Raw genomic sequence first — 13,569 nt, forward strand, 5'->3', positions numbered from 1 at the left:
AGCCCTCCCCGGGAACAGGCTGCACAGACTCCTCCGCCACAGCCGTTTCTGTATGCGCGGTGGCAAGCGCCTCCAGGAGTTATCAGCTGCCAGTCTCCAGAGGACAAACACGCACAGCCTGATTCATGCTCCTACAGATACAATCCTTCACTTCTCCCGCTTGCAGTGACAGGCACCACGAAATTTATTTTCACGTCTTGAGGACGTTTTTGTCACAATTCCAGCGGATACTAAATCCCGGCCAATATTTCCACTCTGTTTGCCATCAGATGGCACAACTGCAGCCGGAGCTGTAAGTGATGGACCCCCAACCTGTTGGATTTTACTTCACGCAGTTGGAACAGCAGCCCCAACCCATTCCTGCCCTGTGATTTTACACCCTCACGCACACCCTGCCTGCAGAAGCTTTGGCTCTTTCTGCGCTGGATCACTGCCAGACTCAACAGCTGCTCTGAGCCCAAACAGCCAAGTCACCAACTCCACTGAAAAAGCAGGGGGAAAAAATGGAAGCATTCAATGAGCCACTGTCAGCTAAAACATCCTTGCCTACAGCAACTAAGCGGCTGTGTGAAAATAAATCAACAGAAGTGACTGCATCGCCGGGAAACTGTTTTCACCCTTCCTGGCTATTTTCAGTTCAGATTTGTAGGGGCCGTTTTGCATTGCCTCCTTCCTTCAGCGCGGATACTGGACTTATATGCAAGACCCTGCGGCTTAACCAGACACTGCTGCTGAAGGAAAGATGTTCAAAAGAGTATACCTGACCTTCCAGTTGCAATAGGGTGTGCAATAACTCTGCCTCAGCTGACACGATGGTATTCATTAAGCTGCAGTAACATGTCTTTCCAGGAAATCAATGTTAAACCGACAAAACTTCCAGGGTTTCGCTTCTTGGTTAAAGTAAAAGCACCTCGGTGGCTCCTGAGCTAACGGGTCTTTTTCTCTGCTCTGTTACTCAGGAGCTGCAGGGGTGTAATGCAGGAGTCACAAAGAAGTGACACAAGCCCAGGCTTTTAGAAGATGAGAGGGCCCGCAAAGTGATTTTTCTGTTCTTTCATGATTGACCAGAAGTCAGAGAATCAATTAAAGATCCGCTCAGCAAAGTGCCTCTCATCTGCATCAGTGCAGGTATAACATTCCCAGGTTTGACGCCAGCAGGAGGGCTAACGCAAACGGCATCCCAGCAAGAACGCAGTAAGAAGTCACTGCTCGGTTCTGGAAAAGCACAGATGGGGTCCAACCGCTCAGTGCCACACGGTACGGTAACCCACCTCTAACCTGCCCTCCTCACCGTGAGCTGGGCAAGCCCAGCCTACTCGTGTTCGGTCGTTTATCCTCAAGGTGAGCCTCCGCAGCCAGACACGGCAGAGAAAAACAACAGGTCGTGAAGAAAAATCGAAGTGCTTTGCTACAGAGTGAGCTGGGTCTGTTAGTATTAAGTTACACCATTTCAACGCTTGCATTTTGGGAAATCAAAGCAGGAACACTTGAGTTCTGCCTAGGTTTTTGCATAATCTTGAAAACATAAATAATTAAGTTAGAAAAATGCAGTGAGAGCACTGAACACTGTAAGTCCTTCGAGCTCTTCTGTTCTACCAGGCAGACATCTTTTATTTTTCCTTCCCTTTGCTTTGCCTTTGGTGGTGGGTTTTATAACTCTTTCCACGGCCTATTTCTGACAAGGAAAGCTTCGTTTACCACTCTGCTCTAAGCCTGGTACAAACTCACCCATGATCTTTAAATACACTGCAACGTAACTGAACCTATTACCTTTTATTCTCAAATTTACTTTCTCTTAATGGTTTTAATACTTTACAGAAGCAGGTGGAGGGACAGGGGCAGGAAACAACCCTGGTGTAAGATTAAAACAGATCAAACAACTGTATTCCAAAATTCAAGCTAGATTCAATTAGACCAGATGTTATAAAACATAAACAAAAGGAAAGACTAATTCATTGTATTTTGTTACAACGCAGACAACAGTGTTTCAACAATAGGATGGAGGATGAAACCTGGTCTTAGAGGTCTTTTTCACCTCCAGAACTAATTCCTCAAGAGGGAGTTTACTGGAACTATAGCAATTAACACAGTCTAGTTCATCCTTTCTGTGATTTTGAAACATGCTTATTGTAGATGTTAAAACTATTATGAGAAAAAAAATATTTCTGAACAGTCTAAGGCTCGTCTGGACAATCAGATTAGAGATTCGTAAAAATAAAGAGGGTACAAAGAAAGACTGAATGGCAATGAATTATGGACCGTATCTGAAATTTAAGACTTTCTCCACTGGTTTGATTTTATGCAGAAAATGCAGCCAGGCAGAACTAAAGCAAATTGGTTGAATTCCCTTGAGGAAATAGGAACAAATTTTCCCAGCAACTTTCAGCTACAGGCATGCGTGACTGCAAATTTGGATTGAATGTACAATCAGTAATCTACAGACTAGCAATAAAATGAAACATTAGCTTTTCCCTACCACTTCAGCAGTACATGGGCGCTGCCAATTAAAACACTAGGAGCAGGTGGAAAGGAAACGGTAAAATAAAACCAAATGAAGGAGAAGATTATTTGATACTTAAGTCTATAAATTCTTTTGGACTGGGTCTCTTTTTTCTATTTATACTTGCACACTGGGGCCCTAGTCTATAGTCACTGCTGGAGGACAGAGGTTTTTCAGACTTTCAAAACCTGAAACGAACGGTCAGCTCTTCAAGGAAAACCACTTCAGAAAAGGAAGCCGGACTTTTAAATCTAAAGTGCTTTCCCCTGAAATCGGCCAAAAGCCCTAAACCTGTATTTAATTTTAAGCAGGAGGGCTAGTTCCGAAAAAATTAAAGTGATGGCTCAAGAAGTTAAGCATGCGCTCCACCCCTTTGCTGAATTAAAGCTGCAGAAATAATGAGAAGCCTTCTAAAAAGGTCAACATCAGGAGGAGAAAAGTGCTAACTTTAGAGAAAACGATTAAACTGTCATGATGAAAAAGCAGCTGCCTTACAGTTTGGGAAAAGTACAAGTATTTCGAAGGAGCAGGGGAAGCTCATAAAAGCACTATCATAGTTCCATCAAAGAGAAACCTGTAACTTCTCAATCTTATTCTTAGTCTTTCCAATTGGAATGATATAGGATTTACACATATCTCAGTGTTTTATAGAATTACTAATTTACTTTGTAGATATGCTTCCTGAGAACAGTTAGTCCAATCAACTTTCAGGAAGACTGCACCATATGAAACAAATGAAATGCGAAACAGAGCAAAAAACTTTTCCAAAAGGTATTTTCTGAGAGCTTTTCTGAGTCCTATCAATCCCCCATCCCTCCAAGTGATTTTCTACACTCCTCAAAGTACCATCTCCTGAAAGGTTTGGCATTAGCAGCTGCAGCTAGTCTGCACTGAACTCAAAGAAAATCCCCACGGATCAGATTGCCAGACACAGCTCAGGGTGTTATATCCGTAGTAAAATTAGTGCATGCATCCTGTTCTGTACCATTAACACCACAAAAACCAGTCACATTTCCAAAAGCGAATTCTGAATTGAAAGAAGACAGAGGTAAAAAAACACGGTGTTCAAAAGCAGAGAGTTTTAGACCAACAGAACCGATCCGCTGAGGAACTGTAACGCATATTTCCCCAACCAGTAATCAATTTTACACTGTATGTATGACTTAGGTCCTCTGTTCACTCCTTCCTTTACTCTAGGGTGAACATTAACACCTATGTCAACAGCAGATCCCTCAACCGAGAGTATATCCAATAGCTCGGGTACAGCTTTTGTCTCGTCTTTTGCTATCACAAAGTGTTGCAGCCTTTTTTTTTGCTTTGAGTTACCTGTGCAGAGGAGCTGATCCTGAAAGTATCCCTTCCCACACGAAGTCACACACTGCCCGTTCTTCATTAGCAGGGATGCCTGGCATGAGGAGCACTCAAACCCATTGGCACAGGCTGAGCATGTTTCATTGCAGGCTTCCAAGAGACAGAACAGAGAAGAAAGACGTATTAATCCCAAATGCCTTGATGCAGCAAGATTCCCCTGCTCTGATAAAAGAAGACATTTTTGCCTCATTTTGGCACAAGAGTTCGAGAATTTGCATTTTTCACAGGCTTTCACCCGAAACCTCCTGAAGTCTTAAGCCCATGATTACTACTCAGTACGCGTCTGAATGATTTTCCAGACAAAGCCTGGCAATCTCTTTATAATAAGCCTGTAGGATCCTACAACCAAAACCACAGCGTGCAACAGAGAAGACAGTCATCTGACAGGGTATCACCCCTTGCAGAAATTACCTAAGCAAGTACCCCCATCCTGGTAGAAGCCCAGTTCACACATCTCCACGCAGCGGCCATTCTGCAGCTGCCTCCTCGCATCGCGGCAGGCGGTACAGTGATCGAAGGACTGGGAGCAGGTCAAACAGTCTGGATGGCACTCAACTGGCACACAGAAAAGATACAAAAGTAAAATCCATCAGCAGTGTTTTCAATCAGGAAGGCACAAAACAATGCATACTCCCAAATGAAAGTGAAATTCATTGTTTATTTCTGTTGGTGGTTCAAGGTGTGTTAGTTTTGGAGCGGGCTTTTTCCCCAAGATTGCATGAAAGGGGTTAAATATTACATTGCTGTATTCTAATATGTCAGAAGTTATTGCACAGACACAGATTTTCTAGACTATTGGTAAAAAGGATATTCATTGTCCACGTGGCTTCTCAGCAGTAAAAATTTTAAGTCATCAGGAATTGATGGTCTGAAAGAACCTGTATTTGAGTTTCCTTCAGTCAAACCCTGCAATAAGTCAAGGCTGTTTGCATGCCAAGTCAGAGTACCGGTGGCAGACTCCTCCAGTCAAAAGCTTTGTGTCACAGCACCGTAGCAAGTGTTTTCTGAGCACAGGTATTTTCTCAAATGGCATGGCTGCTCTCTCTGCATGCTGAGGCCAAGAGAAGGACTACTTTCGCATTACTACTGAGCTGCTTTTGCTTGCTGGAAGAAAAGCTGTCTGTTCCTTCCTGACAAGTCAGCAAAAAGCATCCCAACGCTGAAAACTCTCCTTCATTTACACTGAATAACCTGCAAGTTTCCAGAGAGATGTATCTAAGGAAAGAATCAGGAATCAAAAGCTACAGAAGACATACAGTTGAAGATAACAATGCATCCACAGTGATAAACAGGAGGAATGACTAGGAGGCTCTGTCTCCATTAATTTCTTTGCAATAAATTTCCAAAGGTCTATGCAACCACATCCTTCCAGTCTCACAATGAACTGACTATGCGGAAAGGTACAGAATGGACAATTTTTCTGTAGGTACAAAAAAATTCCCTCTGCTCTAACCCAAATGGTCTCAGTCAGAGGTCATATTTGCTGGTTTTCACATAAATATAGCTATGCTTAGGGCTATATGCTTTACATGGGCTGAGAATGAATGGGTTCTCTCTGCCTGCTTCCCCCAGCATATCTGTGAGAAGCAGCGATAAATTTTTACTGGCTTTAAGGAAGCAGATGCGTTAGGGACTGATGCTCCGGGCTCAGAGATTGAACTGCTGCAGGCTGGATTGTGCATTTGTTTCTCATTCTGTCCAATGCAACACAGAAAAGGACAGAAGGAAAACTGCAGGCTTCAGTAAATGAAATTTGCATTTAATGTTTAGGACACAAAAATACAAGTTTTGCTCTGTATGTCCACTACTATGACTTCAAACCCTCTATTTTCCAAAATGCTACCATTAGGGAAGAGGTCAGATTTTCAAGGGTAACCGATACACAGTGGCATACCTCAGTAAGAAGAAAAGGGCTGAGAGCACTTTATTATCTATCCGCTCGTTAGGAGCCTGCGCAGATGATGTTCCCTTTTGAAAATCCAGGACGATTTTATCTGAACTGTCCAAAACCTACTTTCCTCACTTTTCAATTTGTAGTGCTTTGCATTTTTATTAGCATGCAGTAAATAACAAGCTTTAAAACATTTATATGGCAAATGTGCCAAGGCACTCTTGCAAATGACAGCATAATTGAACTGTGAAGTTATTTTCTTTTTACTGGGATAAAACATTAACTGGAGCACTCTGATAAAACCAAAGTTCTATGAATGCAGCAAGAAGAGCTACCGACATGAAAAATTAGCAAACCACTGCTAAAGCCTACCAACTATGAAATGTAAATCAAGGAGAATTACAATATCCTGGAGAAAAATGAACTTATATGCAAAATTAACATATAAGCTAAGGCTATCCTCATCTTTCCAAACAATTATTAACTGGCAGCCATTCAGCCCCAGGTGAGCTTGTGGTGTAACAGTGTAAGCAGGTTCTTTCTTCTTTCCACTCCCAAGAAATAATCAGGAGCCCATAAACTCCAAAACCCATGTGAGGATTCAGGAAAGAGCAGTCCCCTGTCTTAAAAAAACTCATGTGGAAGAAAAAAGAAAAAAATCAAATCATTTCCAAAACACCAACCTCAAGGAAAAACTTTTTTTGACAAAAGAAAAGTTATCATTTAAACCAGGGAAAGTCAGTGGGAGCTTTTGGATGGAGCCCTAAACCTCTCTAAGAACCCTAATTAAATTATACGGAAACCAGTTAATTAGCAACTACAAACCAAAGACAAACCAAAATTCAACGGAGGTATCAAACTGGTATTGGGGATCGCGGGGCGCAGGGATGCTAGAACAACCCCCGTGCCAGAGGTGCGTGCAAGGCACGCACTCCCACCCCACCACGAGTGATGCTATGAAACGATTGACCCTGGGTCCATACCTGGCTCGCAGCGCGGGCAGCAGTCACCCTGTGCCTCGACAGCCAGGCTGCCCAGCGGGCAGGGCGGGCAGGAGCGCTGGAAGCAGCTGACCTCCGCATCCCGGCATTCGCATTCTCCGCACGGTCCTTCTTCCCATTTCTCTCCGTTCTGCACAAGAAACACCGAATGGCCAGCGTCAGTAGCGAAGGAGAGCCTTTGCGCAAAGCGGTTTTGCCACGCATGGAAATATCTGGGTAAATTGCAAGGCTACATCAGCGCTAGTAGTAGATGAAATATTTCTGGGACTGTTTCAGCACGGAGGGCTGCGTGCCTCTGTACCATTAACCCTCTTGCCCTCTTTGCCTTTCCAGAACAAGGCAGCCTGCAAAGTGCCTACCGAGAAGAGTCCGTGGCCCGTGAACACCTGAACACATTCCCTCTCAGCGCTCCCTCCGAAGCAGGGTTTTTTCAGTTAGCAGCAGCAAGTCCTTTCTATGTCTTCACCTCCCTTCTTTTTCTCCGACTCAAAGCATTTTCTCCTGTCTCCAAATTTTGCTGCCTCACTTGTTGACTTCTTTTTCACAGCCTGGTAACAAGTGCTTGAATCTGCTGTCTATCTGAACACATAGACACCCGTAACCTGTCCTCTGTCTGAATCTATGTCTTCGCATAATGACCGTTTTGCTACACTTGAAATCTCTTTCTAACCTTTACAACATTTTATTTCCTCTCTTCCTTTCTTCTATTGCCTTGTTTTCCATCACTGAGGACTGGCCAAAACACCACAGAGATGAAGAGGTGTCACCGGCTTTCCTCAAAACTACCTGTCGCACCTGACACTGTCTACTTTTACTGGTCGATGGAGGGGAGAGATGTTGCCCCCACCGCCCCCGTCCTGCGATCTGTCTCCCTGGGTCTGCTCAGAAAGCCACCAAAGCTACCCGCAGAGGCTGGGGCTCTGCTGGCACCACGCGAGGAAATCAAAAGGCAGAAAAGAGAGAGCAAGGATTTTAAATGCCCGTGAAGCTTTTGTACCAGTTCCTCTCTTAAAAGGGATAAAGCACAAACGGGAATAAACCTAACACCTTAATGTGTTTTACCTCACTTGGGTCAGAGAGAGCGAGCCGAGGAAGGAAAGGAAAGTATTGGCATTTAAAAACCCCCACAAAACAGCATGAAACTTCCCATTTCTCACATCTGCTAGCAAACAGCAGCGATTAGCTCCAGTCCGCATTTGTCAGAACAATGAAAAGTCCATTATATTGGCGTATTTAAACCAATATACTTAACGTTTCCTTTCTATTTAACTGCAGAAGGAAAGTTCCTTGGAAATGTTTATAAAATAATGGACTCTCGGTGCAGTAAAAATCCTAATCAGTGGGATCCATAAGCAGAGAGCTATACGTCGCCCCAGCTCTGTAGCCTCTACTTTACAGGATTAAAGTCAGGCATCTTTAGCTTCACGAGATGTGCAGGAAACCTGTGAGTACGTAGATTAAATATTAAAAGGAAATGATTGATTATACGGCATGAAGGAAAGTAAGGCAAACTTAAAACTCTGCAGCAGACGCAAACATTATAAACAAGTCTGTTCTGTAAATTGTAAAAGCAATCTGCAGACAATATTAATGGATTATTTTTCTGCTACGCTTGCAAATAATATCCTTCTCAGAACTCGAGTGGGAGAGCCAATTCCTCCAAACCTTTACGAGCAGAACTCACGATTACGTGCTCCAAAGTACCAGGATACTCACGGCTTTGGTATGTTCTTTGTAAACACAGTGACTATTACTTGAAATACATTCGGGACAGCACTTCCCATCTAAGTGTATTAATTCTTCACCCTGTGAAGAGAAAGGTTGCAGCAATTCAAATGGAAACATCATCACCAAAAATACTGTGGAATGCAGAGGCAGAACAGCTCTTGCCCTGGAATGCAATCTTCAATATCTAATTTCACCTTATCTTTTCTCTATCCTACTTCATCTCTGTAGGTACAGTTTGAAAAACGTGCTTAGTGAATACTGCAGTTGTAGAACAAACCTCAGAAAAGGCAACAGAATTCAGCGATAAGGCCATTACTTCATCCCTAAATCCTGCAGAGAAAGACTCCCCCAATATAATCCACTGCAAATACAAAGAATAGGAATGCCATATTTTTACTGTGGATCACTAGGATTTTACTGGACCACTGTCAACATTTCAATGCATAGAAGCTTACCTTCATTTTGAATGTTCTACTTTTTTTTCCCCAAGAGAATTTCAAAGCACATGCTCTATTTATCCCAGATGGAAAAAGCCTGTTCTTTGTTACAACTGTACAGCTCCACAGAATCCACTTAAATAACTTCAGTCTGAAGGTAAGAATTTCGCAGCAGGAGAAAGGAATAAAGTGTCCTAATTCGTCACAACTTTTTGTGCCCAAGTGGAAGCTGAACATTTAGAAAAGAGGGAGACTCTGTCCTAGGGAACGAGGACACAGCTCGAAAGAAACAGCTTTGATTTCCTGACCAGAGTAGCTTTTCTGGACCAGATTCTCATGCACAGTAAACATAGGCAAGGTAATACACACTAGTCAGAAAACAGACATACGTATACAAAAGCACTACAGTTAAAAAGTTACAAATGAATTACTAAATCAGATTTTGTGCTGATCTGTACTTGAGCACTTGTTTAACCCATGCCCAATAAATGTCAGTGTTAATACTCATCCCAAATCTCAGTGGCTCACAAACTTCAGCCGAGCACCAAGTTTACCAAATAGCTTTGCTGATTTACACCAACCAGGCGCCTGTGCCAGCAGTCACTCCAGGATATTTTTCACTGTGGCACACTCACCGATTTGTCTATGTGAATTACTTTAGACATAGACAGGGCAATAACAGCACCAAGGTAAAACAAGTAAGCCAGGCCACACTCTGGCAACCCTCATGCAGAATGGGTAAGAGAGGAGAAAGTGTGGTTCTTAATCATCGATGATCACACACAGCCTAAACCTCTCTCTGCTGGTTCTATACATTTTTGCTCTTAAATCATTACTTCCAAATATCATTGGCAGCGGTTGGATCTCATGTCACTACTATGTACTGTAAACTCTCCCTGCCCACATCCCCAGCCACACACATAATCACACGCTACGGGAAGACTGAGAACAACTAGGCATGGCACATGGCTCGCTTAGCCAAAAAAAATTGCAGCCACGCTGCTCTGCCAAGGCTCGGAAAAGGGAGAGGCTACGTGAGATGAGTTGCGGCTTTGCTGAAGAGAGATTCATCATATTCCAGGCTGAGAGCATTGAAAGGCAGCGATGGGCTGGGAGGCAGAAAAGAGAAAAAAAAAGTTTTACGCAATCTCTCTCAAACACGTAGACACCTACATCCATGTGCACCATCTGTAACTCTCAACACCCTCGCTCCATTTCTTCTCAATACCAGAAAGACTTCTGCAGCTTGCTGACCGTACGGTAATCGCGCAGCACCTTACAAGCTCTCTCTTACCGATCCCGTAGTTTCAAGGGCTGGCAGGGGTGCTAGCAAAAATACTCCATCGCCAGCCTACTCCTCTAGGCTGCAGCATCCCCTGCTAGCACCCGTCACCCATCCTCTGAACAGCGGTCACGAGTGTCCTTACTTAGCTGGGGTGCTGGCAAGTGCTCCAGCAGGATTATTTGATGCTTTGACAGTCTGAGTGGTTTTGGCTGAGCGTATCCACATCCATAGCTAGCCCAGCCTGCCACATAACTTGTATTCCTCGTTCATCAGCAACCTACTGAAAATGGCTTTTTGAAGATTAGGTCAGAATCACCGCAGACACTTTCATTTGACAGTTGCTGGAGAGGTTTGTTTGAAAGGGCTTATGAGCTAAACCTCTACCCTACCCTCACGTAATGCTGCTATACTGTGTCGAGCTACCTAGGATTTGCAGTTCGTATCTGTGGCCTCATTAGACTTTAAATAGGACGATGTGACCAGAAAATTAATAACGTCTTAATGAAGAGATGAATCCAAATGCTCCTAGCTTCACATCAGCTCTGATTTATTGATGTAGGTGCCTAAAATACAGCCCTGCAACTCAAAAAGGAGAAAGCAAAGGAAAAAGGAAATCTTTTGCTTTTTGAGTAAATATATTATTGTCATTAATTAATGCACACCTTGTACTGTTGAGGCAAACAATGACTGAACGTGACTTGAGGAAGCAGGTTTATCTTAAGGGAAGCCATGCAGAATAATAAATCCTTGGGCAAATACCTTTTATCAAGTGGGACCATAACTCTTGTCTACAACAAAGGACACTGTCTTCCTCCTTCTTTCCTCCTAGCAATCACATTTCATTCAATTCAAAATTGCAGCGGTTCATACTCTGACAAATAATACCACTTTTAGACGGGTGGTTATCTGTGAGAGCCTGAGTTTGAAAAATTGCTGCGGGAGTGATACTGCTGCACACTTTTGAACTCCCCAGTTTTGAACCCTACACGTTAACATCTTCAGCTATTGTTCTGTAAAATATCCCTGGCTTTTCTGAATAATGGATTCTTTGTCAGTACCCAAGATATGAGCATGAATATTAAATAATTCTCCCTGCTGAGCCATGACAGCATGCCATCATCATTAGTGTAAATGATCCAATTTACAGCCATAAGCACGCAGGAAGCTGACTGAAACAGATGCAAGTGAACAAGATTTTATGATAACCATGACCTTCCACCCAGCAAAATCTCTCCATGCAGATGATCGTCAGCAGTACTCCACCAGTGACAAGAGTTTGGGTCCCACGCTTAATGCATTTTTGCTATTTACAAGGCACAATCTCAGATGAACAAGCAAATGCGTTTATTCCCAGATACACCCTCTCTGCACGATCATCACGTGGAAGGCCGTGCGTGGATTCTCACTTTTTTGAACACTCATTAAAACAATCTAATTCAGCGAATCCATTCTGTCCAGATTTTGGCTGAATTTCAGACACAACACAAGGGTGCTGCTACTCAAGACTTAGCACGCAGGCAGTCACCAGAAAAGCATTGCCACGGAGAGAGAAAACTCAGGCGGCTGCAATTCCTTCCCTGTTCTTCACTGACACTGTGGAGTAGCAGCAATAAAGCAGATATTAGCCCCCCAATTAAAACAGATGCAGTGACAAACACCACAGACATCCTATCCCACTGCAAAAAGGCAATTCAAAACATATCTGTATGTGCGTGTGTGTGTCTGTGTGTGAAGCACTCAACCTTATCTAATGCATTTTGCACACCCACTATAGAGCAAATATAACATAATCTCGGGGGGGAGATTTAGTTTTGGAGTAAACAGCACCGGGAATAAAATACCTTACCACCTTCACTTCCATGCCAAGAACGGCATGGAAAAAAAGGAGAAAGGTGGAACACTGACTTCCATATTGAAGCACCCTACCGAAGCCCCCTGTAGCATACAGAATGAAGATTAAAGGAACATTTCTTAAGCTTTTAACCATCTCTGACCTGTACGTCTCTGTTCACGTTCAGGTCCTGGTAAAGCCAGTAGTCACTGAAACCTCTGGGTGTCTGAGCCTCCATTATAGCAAGCAGACAACGGCGTGGGAGGGAATCCAAGTTAAATTAGTCACTGATTCACACTGGCTTGCTTCACAACACCAGCCTACTGTGCAGTCAACCTTGCATGGAAAATTCAAAGTTTAACCTCCTCTCCTGTGAAGGGTTTTCGAGGTAATTGCACAAAACAAGCCCCAGGAGAAGGGCAGGTTCATTCAGTGTCTCAAGATGTCAGTCGAAGAAAAAGAAAGAAGAGGGAAAAAAAATCGTAAGACTTGACAGATACATCTTGAAAGAGAGAGGGAAAAAAAATCATAAGACTTGACAGATACATCTTGAAAGAAGAAAACCTTTCTTACCTTGGCACACTCCACTCTGGCACACTCTGCTTTCTGGCAAGTGACTCGCCCTTCATCACACAGGCAGAAGTTGCAGTGAGTACTATTCCACATCTCACCGTGGTACCTGACAGCGCCATCATACAAGCAGCTTCCCTTGGAAGACGCACACTCCTCACAGCACTTCCCAGGACGCTGCACTTTGTTCTCCCCCTACAAAACATCAGCAACCATTGAGCAGGACTGTCTGAACCTGTTGGCATGGGCACAGTGATATGTGCAGCCAGGTGAATGATTTTCAATTACCTTCTCACAGTTAATAGAGTGACAGGTCTCTCTCAGACATCTGACTTCCCCTCCGTTACAAGCACATGTGGTGCAGGCATTTTTTTTCCACTGTTCGCCATGCTGTTCAAAAAGAACACGTATGCAACTGCTCAGCACTCTTCGTAAATAACCATAGTTTCTCCAGAAATCTGTGCTGCTTATGGAATATGATGGGTCCTTCTGCATGTCTATATCCAATAATTAGCTTTTCTTTAAAAATGCTTATCTCTACACAATCAGTAAACAGGAAGAAGAGGTATGAGGTATAGGTGACACTGTGGTGTGTGTTTCTCATTAATTGCAAGCTAGTGACATTGGTGAGGCCTTAACTACTATTATTAGCAAAAAAATAATCATTAACAGAAAATCCCATATACATACATTCATTAAATACTGCATTAAATTAATTCCACATGATACAATGCAAGCTATAAATACTTTGACTTTACCCAGTGCTTTCTGCTTTCCTCCTTCAAAAAGGTGTGAAAAGAAAGTGCCTAATCTGCTTCACCCTGCAAACTTCCTTTCTGCCTGCCAGCAAATTCTTATCTAGTCCTAATTTCTTTCAACTCTTCTGGCTTTCCAGGAAGAAAAAAAAAGCAACGGGTGTACTACGCTATCAGCGCTGGCACAAAGTCAGATGTCA

General features: G+C 43.2%; 1 protein-coding gene across 1 annotated transcript in view; it reads right to left on the reverse strand.

Annotated features, from left to right (window-relative positions):
• FRAS1 (Fraser extracellular matrix complex subunit 1) overlaps positions 1 to 13,569 on the reverse strand; it is a gene marked incomplete at its 3' end in the record, with an annotated part of 102,952 nt that overhangs the window by 78,598 nt on the left and 10,785 nt on the right. The window contains exons 8-13 of the mRNA XM_009879515.1: positions 12,903 to 13,004; positions 12,618 to 12,809; positions 8,480 to 8,569; positions 6,746 to 6,893; positions 4,283 to 4,426; positions 3,827 to 3,961 (exon numbers count right to left, since the gene is read on the reverse strand). Of these exons, the coding sequence (XP_009877817.1) occupies positions 3,827 to 3,961; positions 4,283 to 4,426; positions 6,746 to 6,893; positions 8,480 to 8,569; positions 12,618 to 12,809; positions 12,903 to 13,004 (811 nt within the window). The remainder of the gene's footprint in view (positions 1 to 3,826; positions 3,962 to 4,282; positions 4,427 to 6,745; positions 6,894 to 8,479; positions 8,570 to 12,617; positions 12,810 to 12,902; positions 13,005 to 13,569) is intronic.

The sequence above is a fragment of the Charadrius vociferus genome, unplaced genomic scaffold, assembly GCF_000708025.1.
Source record: "Charadrius vociferus isolate BGI_N301 unplaced genomic scaffold, ASM70802v2 scaffold1010, whole genome shotgun sequence".
Lineage (NCBI taxonomy): Eukaryota > Metazoa > Chordata > Aves > Charadriiformes > Charadriidae > Charadrius > Charadrius vociferus.